General features: G+C 42.3%; 1 protein-coding gene across 2 annotated transcripts in view; it reads left to right on the top strand.

The window, feature by feature from the left end:
• vrk2 (VRK serine/threonine kinase 2) overlaps window positions 1-23,881 on the top strand; it is a 35,708-nt gene that overhangs the window by 4,075 nt on the left and 7,752 nt on the right. For both annotated transcript variants that reach the window (XM_028603132.1, XM_028603133.1), the window contains exons 3-11: window positions 903-958; window positions 5,196-5,265; window positions 6,115-6,202; window positions 6,658-6,766; window positions 8,225-8,317; window positions 9,032-9,164; window positions 15,105-15,225; window positions 16,770-16,828; window positions 23,026-23,204. In XM_028603132.1, coding sequence (XP_028458933.1) covers window positions 903-958; window positions 5,196-5,265; window positions 6,115-6,202; window positions 6,658-6,766; window positions 8,225-8,317; window positions 9,032-9,164; window positions 15,105-15,225; window positions 16,770-16,828; window positions 23,026-23,204 — 908 coding nt within the window. The remainder of the gene's footprint in view (window positions 1-902; window positions 959-5,195; window positions 5,266-6,114; window positions 6,203-6,657; window positions 6,767-8,224; window positions 8,318-9,031; window positions 9,165-15,104; window positions 15,226-16,769; window positions 16,829-23,025; window positions 23,205-23,881) is intronic.

Genomic DNA, 23,881 nt, shown 5'->3' with positions numbered 1-23,881 from the left:
TTAACCTGGAGAATCCTGGGGGTACCCTGCGTAGACTTTTCCTAGGACAAATTTAAGAGAAAATGTAGGAATCTATTGGTGAATAAGGCCCATTGATTCTGGGAGACACTGTCTGTACTGTGATTGATCTGTTTTTCTCTTGGTTGTGAAAGCAGTTTGAACAGATTAGACTGCTACAAGAATTTCAACTTGTCATGTATTTCATAACAGCTCCCTATCCCTCTAATCTATACAGGCCTTTCCAATAGGGCTGCACAATTAATCGCAATTTTATCGAAATCGCAATATGGACTAGTGCAATATCCAAATCGCAGGGGGGCGCAATATTTGTTGAAGGCAAAATGTTTCAAATCGTTCTGAATGAAGTAGTGTGGCGCTGCAGAGACGTTCCCAGCGTACAAATCCGATCCTACAGACTAAAGAAAAATCTTTGTCGTGCAACCTCTAGCTCACCCAGTAGAGTGTGCGCCCCATGTAGGTGGAGTTTGAATCCAACCTTTTGCTGTGTGTCATCCCCTCTCTCTCTCCCCCCTTTCCTGTCTATCCACTGTCACTATCGAATAAAAGGAAAAGCCCCCAAGAAGTTATCTTATGAGACAAAAATGATCATTCCCTCCAATATCGTGAATCAAATCGCAATCGCAGTAACAGTCAAAATAATCACAATTAGATATTTTGCTCATATTGTGCAGCCCTACTTTCCAATTAGCAATAACTCCCAACATTTACAAATCCATTAATGCTTAATACAGAGTTTTGTTAATTTTTTTCTTGGTTTTGGATATATTAAAAAAATCCAAAGGGCTGACCTAGTCAAAGAGTTGAGACTTGACCCAATGTATCACAACTTTGTAGACTGCGTTTTGTCTGACCTCTCTTTTCTTCCTCCTGTTGTCCCGAAGCCTCACATGATGTGGACAGACCTGTAGCAGCAGACACCGACTTTGTCATAAAACTGGTGAGTACATTTAGTCTTGCATCTTAAAGCGGAGCGGAAATAATGTTTGGAAAATTTAAGTGTATACTGCTCTTACTGTACTCTGTGCTGGAAGCAGAAATCAGCCGTTACCGTGGTTATGGACAATAATTTATAATGTATAAATTGTTTACAGCAAAGTGATGTTTCCCCTTTTTTATGTTTCAACTTCAACAATCATCACATTATTTAGTTTGAAGTCAGTGTATAAAAGTATGTGAGAAAATTGCAACAAATGAAGACCAAAAATAGCAAAATGGAATTTAAGTCAGTGTGATGGATCCTCCAACTTAGGGGAAGTAGAGTATCCTACAGCGCACAGATGAGTTACACACTTTTACATCACTTTTTGCTGAATTGTAATATCCACTTCTGATTAACTGGTTTGGAAAATCCTTCACTATGTGAACCCTTCATGCGAATTGGCAAACTCTGGCTGAGCGAATCGATTGAGACTGCAGTGGCAGGTTACTTTAGGCGTTGGACTAGGGATGAACGATTTGCGGAAAAAAAATCTAATTGTGATTTTTCCTGCCAGATGTTGGGATTACGAATAGACTTACGTAGTTTTCATTAATTTTTTTAGCTAAATATTGCAACTTCTACGATCATGTTAAGGTGTAGACACATATAGCCGACGGGCGAACCGTTGACAGAAAACCGCGTCGATAAGATCAGTCGTGTCCCCGAGGTCCAAAAAACTGCCACAGAACAGACCAAAAAGACGAGAGGAGACGAGACGTAATACATCTCTATAACAGCAGGCGGCGCTAATCTGTAATGTCGCCCAAGAAATGAAAACCGGCAGCTGATTGGACGAACGCGTCACATGGGTTTGTTTTCTCCGGAAATCCAAAGCCAGACTGTCATGGCGGCCGTTCAGAATACGATCTCATATTGTACTAAAATAGTTCACTGAAACATGTTTCTGAAAACATTTTAATCGAGAAATAGGCCGTGCAGTTGCTGAATCTGTCTTCATTTCAGCTCAACAAAGGTCAGTTTAAAAGATTTTTGTCAGATTTTGAAGACTCTAGTCACCTCATTCCGCTCGTCATTTCCGGGTGAGTCCCGACGGCCCTGCCGCCAACCGAACATGTCAGGTCGGCCAAAATGAACGCCGACAGCCCCCCAGACGGACGACGACACGGGACACACCGAACAGATTCGAGTCACTGACCTCGCCAGACTGTCCCACGGCCGATAATCGGCCTGATGTGTCCCGGCCCTTAAATAAAGTTTCTGACATTTCTGTAAACAATCTGTGATTGAAACATCATTCCAACATTTATCTTATGAAAAAAAACTGTAAATATAATAATGAAAAGAGGAATCAAAAATGTTAAAGCTTTAGTGCATAACTTTTTGATATTAATGGACATTACATTACATTATTAATGTTACATTCAAGCCATTGCCAAATGAGTTGCTACAAAGCTAATTAAGACTATCAGCTCCACACAACTCTCTCTGGATTTCTCAGTATGTTCAGAAGATTTTGTCTTCCGGTGACTTTCCCGCGCAGAAGCTCGAGTGAAGATAAGCTAAATACCTCATCATGTGTTTCTAATCCTCCGTGTCCTCCTTGGCTACTAGCGACTGTGTGCGCGATCAAGGAAGGCTTGTGTGATGTCGACGTGCCGACATTTTAGTTGTCATTAATTAGAATTCCTCATGGGGGCGACAGAAACTACGCACAATATATTAAAATCAAATGTTACACCAAACAAGTAAACTAAATATTTCACATTCGATTAATCGCGTTCTTAGCGATTAGCTTTTTGCTTTCTTTCAAATTTTTCATTTGAAAACGATTAATCATTCTGCTCTACTTTGGACTGTATTCAGATTGCAAACTAGTGTTGTAAAACACAGGACTTGCGTGTGACTTTATGTCCCACGTGTGATGTTTCCTTTCCACGTTTGTAGTTTTCCTAAAACCAACCCCGTTCTTCTTTTCCTAAACCCAACCAGTTGTTCTTTTCCTAAACCCAGTCCGTGTGTCACGTTTCCTAAACCCAACCGTAGCTTCGGGATAACACGTAACCTCACGATAACACGCCACATGGCTTTAGAAAGTGCCACGTGGCGTGTATGTTTACACTGTGACGTTGAAGACTGCCGTCCGCTGTATACAGCGTAGACATACACGCGGATAGCTCATAATGCGTACAGATAACAAAGTGGCGTGTATGTTTACGCAAAGTCATGATATTGCATTGCTCAGAAGGGTAACATATCCCGGGCCAATGATGAAATAGGATTTCGTGCAATGACAAAAAAAAAACGATAGCCCACCCTCGGTCACCGATTGTTAACCGACTGCAGCCACCTGAGTCTGGGAGGCTCGAATACTCTACTTCATACTATCCGCACAAACCATATGTCATACAAAATCGTTGCTGGTTGCTGGTGTTCTTCACCACTGTTTTAGAAGAAGGAAATAATGTCAGTAACCGGTGAACTAGCTTCTTTTTGCACCTGCCAGATTCCACACTAACCCCTGGCCATAACTATAAATGATGTCTTACCTTTTCTGTTTTGTGATGAAAAGTTGTGTTCAAAGGCAAGCTGCTAATTTTCACTCCAATGTCTCTGTGTCACTTTTTGGAATAACTCCTGACAGTCTACATGGTAAATGGTGTCAGTCATCCAAATTGGCCAATGGTGTCTGTGTCGTTCCCCCGCTTTGAAAATGACTGTAATAAAACACCTAATGGAAGGCAACATTATCCACACTCGTGTAACATGAATAGGCATACAACCAGCACGCTAGATTAACTTACATATGCATGATTATTGTGCCCCAGTCACAGAATACCACCTATAAATACAATCTATTAAATCAAATGTTATGATCACAGCTGAATTGTGTTCACGGATTAGGGAAACTCGTTGAAGTTAGAGGGGAAAATCGAGGGAATGAGAGAAGAGGGATTCTCCATTTCACTTAATTGAATCAAAATAAAACTGTCCTGGATCAACAACAGTACATTTCCTTGCCTTTGCCATTGCCTCACATTCAGCGCTGCCAGATGTTCTGCCGAATGTCCCTCACCTTCCGCTCTCCTTCCCGCTCTCAAACTCTGTTCGCTTTGGGAAACAACAAACTTTGAGCTAGCAAGCTACAAGCTGAAATCGTCAAGTTTCAAAGAAAATTTGGATGGTCTGCTTGGTTCTTTCGGGGAATGATTGTAAAGATTTACAAAGAATATGTTTTTCTTTTCTTATTGGGACGTTTTGGGACCGATTGGTGGGGATTGCTTTGGACAAAATGCATACGTCGACAGCTTTTGTGTGCAACTAAGATTTATTTTAGTTTTATTTGCTGGGGTGCCAGCCAGGAAATATTCTGGCAAAAGTTTGTAGTCAACACACTCAAATGTCAGCCAACACAACGCCTTGTTACGTTTTGATTTCAAGTAGGCAAGTAGCATAAAGACCATAAACAACAACTTTGGTTTTCTTATAGTTAGGCAGTGTATTAACATACAAATTAATAATGCTGATAACCTTAAAACAATAACAAGACTTAATAACATTTAGTCCAGAAAAACACAAAGACAAAATATAATCCCTAAACATAGAGCTGGGCAGTATATCACTATTATATCGATATCGTAATATGAGACTAGAATCGTCTTAGATTTTGGATATCGTAATATTGTAATATGGCAAAAGTGTTGTCTTTTCCTGTTTTAGTGATGTCATTTTCGGAACTTACCAGACTGTTCTGTGTGTAACTGTTGTATTATTTGCCTTTACCCACTTAGTCATTATATCCACATTACTGGGGATTATTTATCTAAAATCTCATTGTGTAAATATTTTGTGAAAGCACCAATAGTCAACACTACCATATCGTTGCGGTATTGATATCGAGGTATTTGGTCAAAAATATCGTGATATTTGATTTTCTCCATATCAACAAAATATATAATTCCCAAAACACAGTCAATTGTTCATTTTTGGCCGAATCAGGCACGAGCTGTCGGCCTGATTCAGTTCAACAGGCGAGCCATGCAGCAAAATGCAACAGTCAAAACAGTCAGTCCCGTCAGTCAGCTGATCGGTACAACGTTACTAGTTTTTCCCGTCACTGACCCTACAACCCCTACTAATGTCTCTCACGACCCAAATTTGTGATGTATGCCAGGGCTTAGTGCTTCTTTAACCAGTGATAATCAAAAGTGTTAATAATGTGCGCTTTAATGTGCAGGAGTACCAGGAGAATGGCCCCCTGTTCTCGGAGCTCAAGTTCTACCAGAGGGCAGCCAAACCAGAGAGCAGTGAGTAGCAGCGCCCGTCCAGCGTCCCGGCAGCTCACTGGCGCAGGAGTGTGTTTGACTGATGAAGTGGCCGCAGACGCAGAGGCTTTGCTGCCTGCAGCACAGTAATTAATAATAAGCCAAAGCAAACATGCACCTCAGTGGCAGTTAGCCCCCCTCTCCGCGCTTGTCTGAGCTCTCCAACACCAATCGCTTGGAGAGGTGCGAGAGAGAGGAAGCCACTCACACGTAATGATGCCCGGGCCTCCGCTGAGCCCCTGACCACCTGCCAATCTGGTTGAGAGCCAGTAAGGCCAGCCGCCATCAAGCCCTGAGCCAGGTCCACTGCTGTGTGTGTGTGTGTGTGTGTGTGTGTGTGTGTGTGTGTGTGTGTGTGTGTGTGTGTGTGTGTGTGTGTGTGTGTGTGTGTGTGTGTGTGTGTGTGTGTGTGTGTGTGTGTGTGTGTACCCTCAATACTGTAAGATTGATATCTGCATGCATGCGTTATTACACTTACAAGGACAAATTGGAATTCTGGACAAAACATTTTCCCACTTTTCATAGAGTTTAGGGGCTTTGGTTCAGATTCCTCTTTGGAAAAGGAGAGCGTTGGAGTGGGGGCTGGGTCAAGGTTAGGGAATGATTAGACTCTGAAATCGTTGGGATAAGTAAAATCAAACGTTTTTTTCTAGTTGCCAACCGTTCTCTTTAGACCGACTGTCAGAACAACTAAGTGGTCCAAGGCTCCAGGGGTCTCTTCTTTCTCAATTCAGCTGCTGTGGTTTAGAGTTAAATTTAGTTGTTGGTTTTGACTCCTGTAATTCATTCAGGAGTGTAAAAAAAAGTACACCTCTGCTAATCTTGTTCCAGTGGAAAAATGGAAGAGAAGCAGGAAACTGGTCTTCCTAGGCATCCCAACGTACTGGGGATCAGGACTTGCGGAATATAATGAACTCAGGTATTGATGAAGCCAGCACTTGGAGGACAAATATTATCAGATGATTAGACACATGTCTGCTCCCCTTTTGAATGATATATATATATACATACACACACACACACACACACCCCCTCCTTACAGTGTCAGCATTCTTCCACATTCTGTTCACATAAGATTTTTTCCTGACTGTCTAACTTAATGCTAAACTCTTTGACAAGTATAATATAATGTTCTACATGTTAAATAATGAATAGCTTTTGCTTGTGGATGTTATGTTAAAAAGTATCCTTAAGTTTAACTGTATTTCTACCATGGCTACCTTTCCTATAGTAAGCTTATCTTCAATGTGTAAATTAAATGTTTTTTTTTTTTTCTCATAGAGCCATGTACATCTAAGGAATTGGGAAATGGGAGTTTTATTCAGAATCTGGAAGAAAACAATCTGACCTGTGATCTGTTCCTCTCCCTCTCAGGTATCGTTTCATGGCCATGGACCGACTGGGCACGGATCTTCAGAGAGTGTGCGAGCACAACGGAGGTCGACTAAAGACAGCCACCGTTCTCCAGCTTGGTCGAGGACTGGTGAGATCATCTTCATAGAAAAAAAGTGGCCGACTGTTTTTATTTTTTATATGTTCAGTGATTAAAGAAGCTGGATGGAGCTGGAGCTCAGGGGCCACTTTAACAGATAATGACCCCTCTTAACCGTGAGGTGAACAGAACAGTGACTGTGTTTACATGCACATATTATTCCGGCTTTTTCCCTTGTTCCGAAAAAGAGAATATTCCAAATAAGCGGTTTACCTCGCTAATCAATGAAAATGAATATTCCTCTAATATTCCCGTTTACAAGAAGCCGCGCAAAATAGGATTAAGTAAATTAAACTTGTCTGACTGTGCAAACACAGCATCTCTCTTTCATTCCTTCAACCACCTTCTTGAAAAGCTCGCTGTTGCGATGTTGATATCCAAGTCTTTCGTAATGTTTGAAAGTAGCTGTGTTTCTCCTTCTGACCAGAGATGTGGGCTTTTCTTTAGGGCATACATCTCTACCGCAACAGCAGCCATAGAAACGCACAGAGCTGACCGTAAGCCTTAAACAGGCAAGAAACTGTCAAAACTGTCAAAAAATGCGGTGAAAAACCCCGATTGAAAAGCATATTCCGAATGCGCCGACATACGTGTCTAACGAATGCTTTTAAAATGTAATAATATTGCCTTGATCGGAATATCCAAATGGAATATTGGGGTTTCCGCGGGGTCTCAAAAAGTGTCGAATTTCAAAATCATAATTTTAGGCCTGAAAAAGTCTTGTATTATGTTCTAGGTCTTAAATAACTTTAAACGGGTCTTAATTTTCCAACGTCCATGTAATGCTACCTCTAATGCTCATTGAAAAACTTTTTTTGTATTATTCTGTGGTGTTGTAGTTCTTTCTTTCCATAGTCCAAATATAATTCCCTGTATGTGTACTAGGGGTGGGGGGAAAAAAAAATCAATACAGCATAGTATCGTGATATTTGTCTTGGCAATACTGTACTCTGATGCCAAGTATCAAACTTGTATTATATAAATTGCACATGACAATTTTTAACTTTTTGGTCCTATAATGATATAATAAAATCAATTGCTTTGCCAGTCCACTAGATGGACTGGACCATTAAATTGAAGTATCGTGATAATATCACATCGTGGGTCCTCTGGTGATTCCCACCCCTACTATGTAAAGATTATTACTCTGTGCTGCTTTTATTCAATTTGAATTCATGTATTTCCTTTGCATAAGTACTTTAGTGACTCTGCATTTCAATGTACTTTATTGTCATGATATAAGTCTTACATTTCATTCATAATTGCCCTAAAAAGTCTTAAATTTGACTTGTTGAAACCTGCAGAAACCTTGAATATGCTGTTTACAGGACCTGTATCCTGTGCATGTAAACATACTCATTGTGCATTCCCTTCCATTTCATCATAATCTGCTAATCATAATTGTCATTCTTTTGCTTGCGTGTATTCTCTGTTTGTGGCCCGTGCCAGGTGGATGTTCTGGAGTATATTCATGAGAACGAGTATGTCCATGCAGATATTAAAGCTGCCAACCTCATGCTGGGCTGCAGAGACCCTGAACGGGTATGTCTTGCGTTAATTATCCTGCATGTGCATAGTAGTGCGGTGTGCTCTATTCTACAGAATATACACCTGACCTAACACAATCAAGGGCTATGATGCTGTGTGCAAATTATGCTATTTTTTAGCAAATGGTTTTAATGAGGATTACGTCTCTGATAGGGACAGGGTAAATTCCCTTTATTGGTTGAAGGGCTTTGCAATTACAAATGTGCAGTGGTGGAAGAAGTATTCAGATAATTTACTTAAGTAAAAGTACTAATACCACACTGTAAAAATACTCTGTTACAAGTTAAAGTCCTGCATTGAAATGTTAATTTAGTAAAAATATGTAGGAAAATGTACTATGTACTAAAAGTAAAAACCCTCACATTTTAGAAACTGAAAACGAAGAAAACCGTTCTGTCAATCAACTAAGCGTTTTAAGAGGCTAATCATTTCAGCTGGACTTGGAGGCCGTTGTATTGTTGGTTAGTTTAATTTATAATAAAACATCATATTTTATACACTACATGTGGTTTGTGTGCAAGAACAATCTTATTTTGTAAAGTACCTAGTAACTAAAGCCGTCAGATTAACGTAGTGGAGTAAAAAGTACAATATTTCTCTCTGAAATGTAGCGGAGCAAATGACATGAAAAGACTTAAGTAAAGTACAAGTACCTCAAATTTGTAATTAAATGGTGTTTGTGCGTGTGCGCGTGTGTCCGTCCTGTAGGTCTATCTAGCAGACTATGGGCTGTCCTACAGATACTGTCCTGATGGAGTCCACAAAGAATACAAGGAGAACCCCAAGAAGGGCCACAATGGAACCATCGAATACACCAGCCTTGATGCTCACAAAGGACTCGGTAGGCCTTCCACATTTATAAGGCTAGTACTCGGGCATGTTAACAGTATCTATACATCAACCCTATCATAAGCTCTGTCCTTTTTAGTAGGACGTCTTTGATTGTCAATACATGTAAAATAGTCTTGTCTCTCCGCCCCGCCGCCCTCTGTCTGCCTCCCTTGGCTGATATTGGGAACACATTAACTGGCAAATTGCCTACATGCTCCCTCTCTTCATTGACCATCGATTCTCCATCCGCGTCCCCTGCTGAATTCCCCGGCACAGTCTCTGTTTAACAATTCTCTAATTAGCTGAAGTCATAACCTGCATCGTGTATTCATCCCCCATTAATTAAGGGCCCTGATGTTTGGTTAAAGGGAGGCCCAGGCCACAGATAACCTCTATGAGCTCCACGCCAACCAACTCCACTACCCTCCAGTTCGATATTGTGAGTTAGCATGGCTCAGACTGCCTAATCCCCACTGTAGTGTTTCTATCAACACAATCGATAAGTAAAAGAGGGGCAGAAAATGTCCTGTCAGCAACAACTATCGGAAGTAATGTCAATTTTAATATGATTTTGAAAAGAGTGGGAGAAAGGTGAGCTATAAAAATTGTGATACAAGTTTGTTTTGCTACTCTACATGAAAAAACACATTGAAAAAGTAAGCAGCCATCTTTCCACCAAGTGCTCTTATTGGAGCTACAAGAGTGCTGCAATCCTGACGTAGTTAATCATCATTTTAAACCCATATGCCATATTCAGACCAGTAAACTGCGATCCGGCAGTTCGCCGCAGGGTTGTGCGGTGGTGGGAGTGTCACAGAAATGGCCCATTTGTGTGATGTCCTGTTGTGTTATTTAACTCGCCTACATTTTCTAGATGCACTATATTCCCAAACTATTCAACCGCTTTGGAAGAAGTTTTGAAGGGCTAACCGAAAGATATTTATCTCTGAATTCCTTCCACACCAACATCTATTTGAATGGTTTTCAACTTCTTATGGCTTCAGAATATACCCGATAATTAATTTTTGCAAAAAAAAGCCAGGTTTCCCCCTGCGGCCCCCACCGCCACAGCCAAAACGCATTCAAAATGAATGGGCAGACCTGCGTTTGACAGCCGATGCGGGCACTGTGAATGCAGGTTTACACTAATCTTCCGAAGAACTGAAGAAACCTCTATGGGAAGACAACAGTAAAGCCTGTATCTCCCTAAGGTATTGTCATCTTTAAGTGTTCAAGTATTTTCCACTGCGCATGGAGATTATGGCCGAGGGCCAGATCCTTATCGGCCCTTCTCTGACCTGATGGCACCGATCCCCGCTAAGATGTTGACAGGTTGCCATGGCGAGGTCTGGTGAATGCAGCTGGCGGAATGGCAGGCCTTTGAACCGAGAGCTAAACTGTGTAATTACCACCATTCGGTGGGCGTCCGGCGGACAGAAGACCGTCTCCAAACGACAAGACTGCAAAGCGGAAGGGGTTAAGAGTGTGACACTGCTGAATGCTTTAGGGAATCTGAATAACAATAGGAGATAATTAACAACACCATCGCCGCCTCACCTCGCTGTCTAAAGCGTGTGGAGAACGTATGAGCTGTGCGTGCGTGTGTAGCTGTGTAGGTGTTTTTGTATTTGTGTGTGTGTGTGTGTGTGTGTGTTTGTGTGTGTGTGTGTTTTACAAGCATGTCCCAAACTCTGTTTGTGTGTATGTAAATGTCAAATGCATATCTCTCTGCACTGTCCTGTGTCATTGCTCATATGAGGGCAAAACGCATTAAATACAGAAGAGCAGACTCACAAAACACCATAATGAGCTGTGATAACGTGCCCGGAACACGCACAGAGGGCAGCGCCACTTAATGTACTCGCTGATCTTTTTAATTGTTAATCTATTATGGCACTCTGGGATTTAGCAACACTTTTTCCCAGTGTTGGTATCGCATGTATTTTTCCTCTTCATTCTCCTTTAACAGGCTCTCAGTGGCAATGAAGTGTTGTAGATTATTTACAACAATGGGAAGCACTGTAAAGCTGACTAAATGCATACTGTACACCCACAAGGGCAAACAGACCTACTGTAACTCTTATTATCAGAGATGTTTAATGAAGTGTAACAGACAATGGCAGTGTCATGTTGGGACCTAACGTATAGTGGAAACTTGGTACTGTTTTCGCTACATGTTTGTGCATACCTGTTGGGTTAAAAAAGTGGCCATGAAAGTCAACTCTAGTTTTACTAGTGATGACATGTCTGTGCTTGGCTTGCTCTGAACAGGGATCCAATAGTTTAGTCAAGTGGTTTTATTTCTGGCTTTATAGTCCGTGCAACATACAACACCCTCGATCCTAAAGCCGTGATCTGACGTCAAATACCTGAAAATCAAATATCACGATATAGCTCTATTGATATTGCGACGATATTGTAGGGTTCACAATTGGTGCTTTCACAAAATATTTACACAATGAGATTTCTGATAAATAATCATGATTAAGGGTAAAGGCAAGGGTTCTATAATAATAGAACAGCTAGAACAGTCTGGTAAATTCAGAAAATGACATCACTTTACTGTAATGCAGCCTGTAAAACCAGGAAAAGACAACGCGATATCTAGTCTCGTATAAAGATATCGATATATTGCCTAGTCTGACTACACAATATTTGTCTTTTGAGATAATCTCAGATCAGATTAGTCAGATTGGGTAGTAGATTAGATTTAAAATTGTAATGGCGTATTCATGCCGAGCCGTCACTGTACGGGGGTCATGGTCTGGTGCGCGCAGAATACACCGTACGTAGATTGATGCACCTAATAAGGAACCAAAGTTCACAAGTGTGAGTTCCACCTGGGAATGTTTAGCCGTATGGCGTTAGCAACAGGTGAGGAGGTTAGCACAATACGCTGATGGCCGTGCCAGTCAGTACACTGTGTACACACGATGTCAAGCACAAATGAAATGCGGGAGCTGGAGACCCGCCTGCAGATTCCCGGTCAGCTACAACAGCAACGGAAAGAGTTGTGTATAGGACAAGGAGGGTGTGTCGGCGTTGCTCCACCGTTGTATAGTATATGAATGGAAACACATCCACCATGCCAGCAAACATTCATTACCCAGATTAACTGTGACTTCTGTGTCCTGTTACACCCCTAATAGATTTATATATTGACCAAAAGATATGGCAGACTACACGTTGGACCCTGACCAAACATAGCTCGAGGTCTTTCCCGAATTGTGACCTTACTGATCAGTAAGATGGCCACGTCTGACGTTACTGTTTCGTCTGACCGCACCAATAACAGACGTTAATGTATGCAATCACAGTTTTATGAATAAAAGTGCATCAATTAGGTATGATGCTCCTGACCGGATGATGATGGTCTAATGGTCACAGGTTCAGTAAAGTAAAATAAAAATGATTCCTTTTTTATGCATTGCCGTGTCTACAGTTGAGTGCATAGAAGAGCGCTTTGTGCTCATGATGGTCACATCCTGAAAGTTGTCAAACTAGCCGAGGGAATGTGTCAATTGTCTTGCCCTATGACACTACACGGGATACCAAACCAAAAACTGTTGCACATAATATTCATTTTCATTTTAGAAAATGAATATTGCGCCCCATGACTGTCGCTTGAAATGGTGCATGTAGTCTGATTTTGGCATTAGAGCCTGAATTTGGAAAAGGAAGCTGGCCTTTGACAGAAGTGTCTGCCAGAGTTAATGTATTATAATCGATTAAGACCGTTTCTCAACCTTTGTCTGCCCGTTGCATTGGAAGGTAAAAAGAAATCTGATTATGTAGTTATATAATTATGATGGAATTCACATTAAGACTGCAGTAGTTGATGAGAGCTTTTGCTTGATACAGTGACGTTTATTGTATTCTTCCTTTTAAGAGCAGAAATTACACATTTCAAACTCATATTAAAAGGCCCACTTTGCTGCTTTTAAACCAGCTATGTGTCATCTTTGTTTGGGCAGTGTATTTAGATGAACGGCGTTTGGCTTCCCTCCACGCACAGAGGAGCGGAGCAGCGGAAGTCTGCTGAGCATTGCTCCGCTGCTCTGTTCCTACACACTGTTCATCTAAACACACTGCCCACACTGCCATGACCCAGAGCTGGATTTAAATCTGCAAAGCATCTCTTTAACACAAAAGAAAATCTCTTTAAATTCTTCTTGGAACACCCACGTGGTTTTGTAGCCTCAAAGTTGAGTTGTTATACGGGTTTGTGATGACAACATGGAAGGACATCGGCTAACATCACTCCTCTCAAAGGCCCTTCCTATGGAGTCAGTGTCAACATCAGTCTTTAACCAGCTCTCCCATTCTGGTCTTGGGAGATGATCCTCATTGATTGTTGAGCCCCCTTGCTGGGTCCAGACAGTTTATTGTTCCCTGCTAACTCCATAGTTTGTTGTTAAGGCACACCTCCCAACATTTATTTCCTGGAAGTGATTTCCTTTCATCTTGCACTCTTCTCATGAACACATCCCTACAACTTGATATTCTGTGCCATGTTGAAGATTCCCAGATATGATTGCTATTTTTTTTTTTTTTTAACTAGGCCTTCTTATAATACAAATTTGTCAACGTGTAATCAGGTTACTTCCCACCCATTCAATGTAATCTGGTCCTGTGTGGCAGTGACCACGCTTGTTCTTTAGACCAGCCGGTTGGCTGAGGAGAATCAATGCTAGCTGCGGCTCAGGGAGGAGATTTCTCCCCTCTGATGGAGCCAGTCGATAGGTAATTTCTCCGGAGACGTGTGGCAGCCGTTACAATATTGAGCTGCTAAAACTCCCTGGGCTCGACCCCTCCGGATGGACTTGGTCGACAAGTATTGATAGACCTCACACATTAATGTAGACCCCTGCAATCACACACTCGCAACAAGACGCAAACACACTCTAGACTCGTTCTTAAAGAAGTCTTAGCACATGGGATATCACACTGGTATTATACAGCGGCAACACAATTCTTGATTGGCCAACGGCACATTCAAATCAAATGATTATGATGCGATGACGACCGAACAGGTAACTGGGTTGTTTACTTGTTTATTTACTTGCCCGACGTGGCGTTTCACTTGCCCCGGGCCATAGGGCAACCCTTTTTGTTGAACCCTGCCCACACAACCCCACTTCAAAGTATCTGAACTAAATACTTGAATAAATACAGGTAAGCTAACTTCAAGAGAGACAGCGTGCAAGTGTGGACTGAAGTGTAAATGTAACCCAAAAATTTAGTTTGAGCATGAATCTGATTGTTACTGTACAATCATCTGGTTTATCAGTGAAGTGTATGAGCGAATCTTCAGAAATGGAGTCTTTACAGTGACAAACACGCTGACGGCTGATTTATATGAACGGGTATATCGACAGGTCCACGTTATATACATCTGGTGTATGAAATGTCGGTCTCCTCACTGCCCTGCACTTTTATACACTATGATATTCTGGTCAGAATTTTATACTAGAGAGAATTTAATGTATACACAAAAAGGAACCAAAAAGCGAGACAAGCTCTCATCTTTGACATTTCTTTTGAGACACGATACACTGGCAGTTTTTGCAACTTCAGCCATATCCCTTCCTTCTGCCCCTTTCTCATCTTGTTACTGCACTTTAATACATACTTTGCCATTTGCAAGTACATTTACAAAATGTGCACGTTTGTAATATAGTGTAATTCGCAATAATTCTGTAGTCTGTAAATAATTTTAATAATGTGTTTGTTTTTTTTATCTACGGTGTATGTACACTGTTTGTTGGAAAGCGATGACATTTTGTTACATATGTGCCAGCCTGCACATTGTGTCATTGACGATAACGTTGAATTGAATCTGCTACCTTAGGATGGAACCACCGTCTGTAGCACAGCAGCCTTCAGTAATATTGACTATTAAGATGGAAAACAAATCTTCTGACAACCTTGTCTTTTTGTCTCTTTATAGCTCCATCTAGACGTGGCGACCTCCAGATTTTGGGTTTTTGTCTTCTTCACTGGTTATGCGGGTCTCTGCCTTGGGACAAAGTTCTCAAGAACCCAACTCAGGTCCAGGAGGCCAAGGCCAGGTCGGTCTTCACTTGTACGGTTTCTACAGCCGTGACTTAATGACCTGTAACAAAACGTGTAGCCATGTACTACAATCAAGGGATGTGTCCTAACTTACAGTTTATACTCTTCATTTGTTCAAGTACACGCAATAAGAGCCTGTGGGTAATTATTTGGGTAGCAAAGACTTGCACTGAGCTGAAATGGAGTCCTGCCCTAATTAGGGTTGGGTACCGAAACCCGGTTCCACTATGGACTCTTTTATTTATTTTTTTTCTTTCTCCCTTTTCTGCCGAGTGGCGCACGTGCCCGCTGTCGGTGTGATGCGAGTGTCCGCGCTATTCTTGGACATGCACTCTACAATCCCTGCTGATAAGACGGCTTTTTGTACACGCTCTGAAACAGATGTAAAAATATCACACTTTTTCTGTAGTCTACCGTTAGCTAGCTATCATAAATGTAGGCTACTTTTAAAATGCCATATTTTCCCTCTGGGCTCACCAAAACGGACGTGAAAGCATATTAACCATTCACTGACTGCACGTGATCGCTAGTAAACATTACACTTGCTCTGCTCAGGACAAGACCCTGTAGCCTGGTGGTGGGGGAGGCAGGACAGCCTCCCCAAATTGTCTGTCCTTTCAAACTCCTACCTGTGTGTGTACAGGCCTCTTGGACACCATCTGAGAGAGTTTTCTCCTGTGCAGGAGAGGTGTAGTATTTTGCCAGAGAAGGCAAATATGGTCATTTTTCTGCTAAAGAACTGCGAAAGTTTGCAGCTGGTTGGCATACCAACTCAACATTTATTTTGTTGTTACTTGTTAATAGTGTAACTGTTATTTGTTAAATTATTGTAGTTATGTGTTAGGTGACTTAGGTTTTCTTATTATATATTTAAGTACTTTAAAACGTTAATATATTGTTCAATTTAAAAAAAAAACTCCATAAAAAAAGCCTTTCTTTTGCCATTTTTCAGTTTTTCAAGAATCTGTTTAGGAATCAGTTAGGAATCGGAATCGTTTTAAAAGTACCGGTTCGGCATCGGAATTGTAAAAAATGTATTAATTTACTCATCTACCAAAATGCATTTGAATATTTTTAAATACTTCTCATGGCAATTATTGATTTATGCGATTCATGTACATTAATTCATCCCGAAGCATATTTTATACATAATTTTATTCGCATGACATCCCTGGATATAACGTTACAACATTTAACACACTCCTAAAGTTATTTTTAGTATGATTGTAACAGCGCTGGGCTTCCCTATGATTGAATTCGCTACATAATGGTATATGGTAATCGTAGTTTACTCATCTAATCCTAAATAAGCAAGTTAGCGAGCTAGCGCACCCCGCTCCCTCCGCCTCACTCCTCAACAAATAATTAAAACAAATGAGTGTATTGGCTGTCAGTGTTTATTTTTTTTTATGAACATTTGCTTTGACTTGGATTGGGCGTGTTCTCCCGCTGCGTTCTTCCCACCCTAATCTCTACCCCTGACCTCCATCTCATAATGTTTCTGTCCTCACTGTTTAATCTCCTCCTCCTCCGTCCTCAGGCTGATGGATAACCTGCCAGACTCAGTCCTGCAGCTGTCGATGAGTGGAGCCAGAACAGGTAAGCCCCGGCCACAGGACGTCATTTACACTATTTACGATAAACTGAGAATTTGGAAGTAATATTGGTGCGTTCCATTTGTACTCGGAAGTTGGATTTTCTGAGGTCAAAGTCGGAAATGTGCCCCCTGACCTCGGATTTCCGAACTCGGAACTCTGACAACCTTGCAGTACCCCGAACTCAAAATCCAACATGGCTGCTCCGTGCATCAACAGTAGTGAAAGCCGTAGTAACATACAGTTTATCCGCACTTCTGTCTTTAGAAAATTAGAAAATTAACGTTCGCTAACGAGCAGCAGCCGGCCGTTCGGTCGCTCCGCTCCCACTGTAGGGAGAACGGCTGACAGCCCGGGAGAGGCTCTGTCTGGTTAACACAAGTTTTTAGCTGTGACTGTCCTTCCTTTGCCGTACCTGAAGTTGCTGTGTTTTGGCTGCTGTCTGTAGATTCCTTCATGCACAACTTGTATTCTTTCGGATGTTTCATGTGCAGGTGTTTTGGCAGCGGCTATGTTGTGTGTTGTTCAGGGGGGCAAAGGGCAGAGCCAAGACTAATTCAGCTAGTGGGCTGACATGCAAAGGGCATATGGCTAATGGCTGTTTTTAGTGATTGAAGCTTTGTTAACCATTTTCTTTATTTTCTGAGCCCAATAGATGGCGCTCTCTATTGAACAAATGGTTAAAAGCACACTGAATTGCCATTCCTTGAGCCTTCTTTTTTTGTGTGCCACGTTTGGGCTCAGAAAATAAATACAATGGTTCACAGAGCTTAATGAAGCTTTATTTGGCCATCAGTAGCACACTACAACAAGATTCCTGTATGCATAGACAACATATTTAAGACTGTTTCCAGTCATAAAAACTAATCATGAAAAGCATTAAAAACAAGGATAATTTTTGGTTTGTCACGTTTTCCCCTTAGCGAATTTGTCAGCTAGCATCTAAAATGTAGCCTGGCTCCGCCCTCCTACGTACTTCCGCTTAATTTTCATTTTCCTTCAGTACTCCAGTACTGCGGTATATTCTTGGGTTTTCTCTGGCCAAATATTTGGTGGTCCAATCAGCGGACAGAGGAAGCGGCTGAGAACGATGACGTTGAGGTTGTGACGTGCGCTAGTTTGAGTTGTAGTTCCGTAATGGCGGCGGAGAAAGATGCGGTCTGTTGTGGCAATGCTGCCGAATATCCAGAAGTTAAAGCCCGAGCAAGAACAATCTTTGCTGAGTTGTGTTGGTGGCCATGATGTTGTGGCCCTCCTCCCCATGGCAGTTTGATTTTCCAGGTCGCTACCTTAGTGGTGAAGGCTAACGCTAACGATGCTAAACCGATAGTTGTTGTCGTCTCCCCTCTTGTTAGCCTGGTCCTACCAGAGAGTACGTAGGAGGGCGGAGCCAGGCTACCAGAGTGGCTCTGGGCAGATCCAATAGTTTTAAACTTCAACAGAGTACCCGCCTTCAAGGAAGTTAACACTTGTCAATGGAGAGTGGCCAGAAGCTGTATAAATGGAATGGACCAGAGTCTGGTAGGACCAGGCTATCTATATTTAAGGACAAACTAGGGCTGGGCGATATATCGATATTAAAAATATATCGATATATTTTTAAATGAGATATGGAATTAGACCATATCGCATATATCGATATAGTTCAAATGTGATCCTTGCTCCCATAGATATATACACAGATGTCGCCTTGAGGTTCTAAACATACGTCAAAACCGCCGCCATCTTGGAACAGAGGTCCGAAGCATTCAGATCAACGCTAAAGATGCCGGACTTTTGTACTGCTTAATTATGTTCGATAGAGGAAATGAAAAGAACAAACAGCAATGAATAACATTTAACAGGTGACAATGTGTTTTATGATTATGTATGCCGCCTTCGACCAGCAACCTGAGCTCCGGCGGCAGCGGGAGGCGGAGAGCTCCGTGGCCGGCCGCAGCGTCTCTTCCCCGGTAAAAACACAGCTTTGCCTCGCTGCTGCGCTGGGTCCCCGCTGATCCAGATCGGACCAGCCAAAGACAGAGTGGTGATCGGTAGGATCTTACACGTAGTCCAGGACGACCTGTATGTCGATATCGGCGGAAAGTTCCACTAAGTGTGCCGGCGGCAGGCGGACGGAGAGAAGCTACAGCGGGGCAGCAGAGAGCGTCTGCAGCTGCAGGATCTGGAGCTCAGTGCCCGTTAAAATGACATGTAACGATAAATACATACAGAAATAAATAGTGGAGGAATGAGCCTGGACATTTCAGTCTGTTTTAAACTTCACCTTGAAGCAGAAACTTTTAGTTCAGAAGGGTGAAGTTTCCGTTTGGACTCAGATCTGTGAACCGATCATAATAAATATTCTTTGTATTAACACATTAATTAGTTTCTTTGTTTTGTAGTCGATAGTTCATCTTTTAGTTTACTTAAGTGGAAGCAGTATCAAGTGGAAGAATGGGACTATAAACCTAGGCTTACAGGCATGAGGCATTACATTTTGAACAAAGTAGATTATATTAATATCAAAAGCTTAATTGACCTTTGGAACGAATCACAAATATGGAGCTTTGATTTCAAAAAAGGTACTCCTGTTATACAGTATTTAGGTTTACATTTTATTGTTATTTGAACAGCTGAGCATTTAATCATGAACCAGGTGAAGAAACCGGTTTATTATTTATTTGATTTTGCTACTGTTTCTATGAAACTACTTGTGACATGTCATATTTGATTTTGGCTTTGACTGAACATTTGCTCTCACTTTGCGGAAAAAAATATCGGGATATATATCGTATATCGATATTCAGCCAAAATATATCGGGATATGACTTTTGGTCCATATCGCCCAGCCCTAGGACAAACTACGATTCACATCACATAAACTGCACTCTAATGCTGTGTTTCCACTACATGGTTTGTCCTCTGCTCGACTGGAATTACTTTTGGTACAAGGTCCTTTTCTCTATTTTGTTTATCCACTGTGGATAGGACCCGTGGTATTTTTAGCTGATCAATATAGCGCTGCTGCGTGAAACAGCTGTAATTTCAACGCTACACTTGCTGTATCCTTACATTGGCAAACTAAGAGAGGAAAGTCTGCACTTTGTCAATTGTACACTGTAGAGTACACCGCAGTTTGTGGCTTTTTTTTTTTTTTTTTTTCTTAAACTTGGGGAGGGATGTGGATTCGGATAGCCTATGGCCTATAAGGTAGATCAAATCCTCTGTTTGCATTATCACATTTTCCCCATTGGACAATCTCCACCATCTTTCCTTCCCCAGCTCCACCCTCTTGTCAAAAATATCATCTTGTCCGGTTCCAAAAAGTCAACGTGATGTCGACGGCCAATTAGCCAAACTCGAGGCTTCAAAACGGCATTCCACACACCGCCAGGTGACGTCGCTTCTGCTACTTCCACTAATTTTACAGTCTATGTCCAAAAGTCTGTAGAAACGAGTCCAAACGTGGCCGGGTTGGCTCAGTGGGTAGAGCAGGCATACACATACTGAGAGGTTTATGCCTCGACGCAGAGGTCCAAGGTTCGAATCCGACCTGTGACAATTTCATGCATGTCTTCCCTCTCTCTCTCCCCTTTCTCTACTAGCTGTCCTGTCAAGAATTAAAGGCGGAAAAGCCCAAAAAATAATCGAGTCATTCAGACTAAATCCTCCTCCTTCCAAAGCTTTCCACCCACAATACAACGCTCCGTCTCTCCCTCAGCTCCCCTCAGCTCCTGAATAACTTTTGTACCAATTAATAGGCTGTCCCATTGACACGCCTTTCAAAGTTTGTCGTGTTTTATCTCACGTCTTTATAAGGAGAGGTCACACCTGTGTGAGGGCTTAGTGTGTGATGTATGTTTGGGACCGGGTGCTCCTCTGCTGACAAGGCCCGGCTGCCCGCCACAGATAAGAGCCAGGGTATGCATCAAGTGTGTGTGTGCGTGTGTGTGTGTGTGTGTGTGTGTGTGTGTGTGTGTGTGTGTGTGTGTTACAAGTTCTACCGCAGTATGTGTCATACACATTATCTGGCCAGTGTGTGATGCATCGTGGCTGTGTATGACACACACACACACACACACACACACACACACAATGCATATCCATAGCTGTGTGTATGCCTAATCTCTGCGGGGAGATACATTGCCAGCAGTGTATTATCTGGACTGTGAGACCTTCAGGTTCATCTTGCCTTTGCCGCTGCATGACTCAAGTGTCCCAGAAATGATTTCATACCGAGGATTCAGCTTTACTAAAGATAAAATAGTATTGCTGTGTACTTCTGTACTTACACTTGCTATTTTGAGTACATAGTGCGTTCACACTAACAAAGTGTGTCCAAATGCAGTGCGCTACGAGTACCCAGATGGTGGACTCTTAGCAGTCAAAACGTTAAGTGTGGAACATGGATGGAAGGTGTGGAACGATGGACACTACTCGCACTAAACGGTCGCCATCTGTGGCTACGGAGGGGAAGCTACAGGGCCACTTTATACTAATGAATGTGGCGGGTGAGGAAGCTGCAGCATTTAGTATTGAAAGGACGAAACACAAACTACACAAATGTAATATATACGAGAGGTGTGACGAGATCTCGTCCCCTGCGAGATTAGCGATACGCAAGTGCAGAATTACGTTGGTACTACCGAGGACACGCGCAGAGCTGCGGTTCGGACGGAGCGAAAGTTACACTTGCCTCTGCAGTTTGTTAAAGTCACAGTGAGACGCGGCAATGCAGTAAAGCGGACACAGTGTGGTTACACTTCTCAAAACTTCACGCAGACACCGTTTGCGGCAATATAATAGCAAGATTGCCGTGCAGTTAATAATGTTACACTTCCGAGGAAGACAAGTGTTCTCTATTGCCTGGTGACTGACTGACAGGCTGTGGGTGTAGGGCATGCCAAGGGAACTTTTTATTTCTATAGCACCATTCAGCAACAAGGCAATTTGAAGTGCTTTACATAAAAAATTAAAGAGTTCATGAAAATAAAACTGGCTAAAAAGAATAAGATACAAATACAAGAATAAAAGTGTGTGCAGTGTGAGAAATGAATAATTATTTGTTTTATTAGGTTGTAGGGATGGGTTTGGGAGGAGAGAGGGGAACCGCAGTTTTTAGGTCTGATGAGGTTAGTTTTACAGGAGAGAAGCCATTTGAGTCTGGCAAAATCTTTCACCGTGCTCATATTTCATTTTGTGACTTTCAATTGAATTAAAGACTATTTTTCCAATCATATTTCATCATTTAAGTTTTCTTTAAATAGTGTTAAAATCTAGTTTTGTCTCATGAGCTGAGTGTCTCGTCACACCCCTAATATATATACATGTATATATACATCTCAAGAAGTACCACTATACTGCCATCAGTTAGTGAGTAGTCTATATCCTTGGCGTTCCACTTCCGGGATTGCACTGTTGCCGGCAGAAAATCTGCCGGATTTTACTCATTTAGGCCGGATATCCATTGCCTTGGGCTTCCTTTGTGTTGGCATTCTAAACTCCGGTGGATTTCTGAGGACTATGGTTAACTGCTCCTCAGATCTCTGCAGGGTAAATCCAGACAGCTAGGTAGACTCTGTCCAATCGGAGTTTTCTGTTGCACGACTTAAATTATTGTTCCATCAAAACAAGTTCCTTCCGAGCCTATTTTGCAGCGGCACTGCGGCTTTTCGCCGGAGCTTAGCACCGCCCAAGACGATTGTGATTGGTTTAAAGAAATGCCAATAAACCAGAGCACATTTTGAGCATCCCCGAATGCTATGTGGAGTAGCCAGACCCTCCCTCAGCGCGCTTTGGAGGAGGGTCTGGCAAAGTGAGACTAGTTAGTGAGAAAAGAAGCCGGGCAGACGACGGTAGGTGGATGTAATGCTCCGCCTGGCTGCAATTGACAGTTAAACAAAAGAAGAGTCATTTTCTGGTCAGTGCAGAACGGCCGTGTGCAATTTGAGAAAACACTGCCCTGTCGAAATTTACAAACTACACAGGACATAGTGTACACAGTGTACGACATGTAAGCGTACTCACAGAAGTATCCGAATTGAGACACGCTAAATGCCTCAAATAGTAAAATCAAACCATTGTCTGATAATGGCTTGTGCAGCAGATGACACATTATCAAATGGCCTGATTGATCTGGCTTGGTCCGTTATTTTCTTCAAACATTCTGACTTAAATCTTTGACTTGTTGTCAAACGTTGACTCTCTTCCTGTCTTCAGATGAGGTGGCCGCATTACTCCGTTATGTGAAAACTCTGGACTACCAAGACAAGCCAAACTACCAGCATCTCAAACAGCTGTTGGCCAGTGATGTCACGGGAAGACTGGACTTCTCCATGCCGCAAGGAGCTGCAGGGGAGTCCACCACCAAGGGACAAGACCCCCCCACCAAGGAAAAGGTGAGAACATGACGAGGTCAGGGGCCTGTTGAAGGAGGCGAGCATAACTGTTGGGCTCCATCTGCTCCGTGCAACGCCCGACGGCTGAGGCACGTATTTTGAGGGGAGCGGAGCCGCTTCTGGAACACGCCGCGGTGCGTCTGGTGGAATCACAAGCATCGTCTAGAGTTGCCGCGTTCAGCTCCGACCGCCGCGGCGCTGCTGCGCCCGGTGGAATCCAGGCTTTAGGCCGCCCACTCATTTACAGATGTGACTGGTTTAAGTTGAGTTCCATATCGTCTCAAGTCAAATAGTCACAAAACACATTGGGGTGGCCCACCCAACTATTGTATTTGCTGCCCACGAATATTGTGACCCACTGTTATAACGACAGAGATGAGTCATGTCATGTACTACTCGTCAGAGTCAGCTTTTGTTAAAGGTCCCATGACATGGTGCTCTTTGGATGCTTTTATATAGGCCTTAGTGGTCCCCTAATACTGTATCTGAAGTCTCTTTTATATAGACCTTAGTGGTCCCCTAATACTGTATCTGAAGTCTCTTTTATATAGACCTTAGTGGTCCCCTAATACTATATCTGAAGTCTCTTTTATATAGACCTTAGTGGTCCCCTAATACTGTATCTGAAGTCTCTTTTATATAGACCTTAGTGGTCCCCTAATACTGTATCTGAAGTC

Source organism: Perca flavescens, chromosome 17, assembly GCF_004354835.1.
Source record: "Perca flavescens isolate YP-PL-M2 chromosome 17, PFLA_1.0, whole genome shotgun sequence".
NCBI classification, from domain to species: Eukaryota; Metazoa; Chordata; class Actinopteri; order Perciformes; family Percidae; genus Perca; species Perca flavescens.
This window is presented reverse-complemented; position numbering and strand designations above follow the sequence as displayed.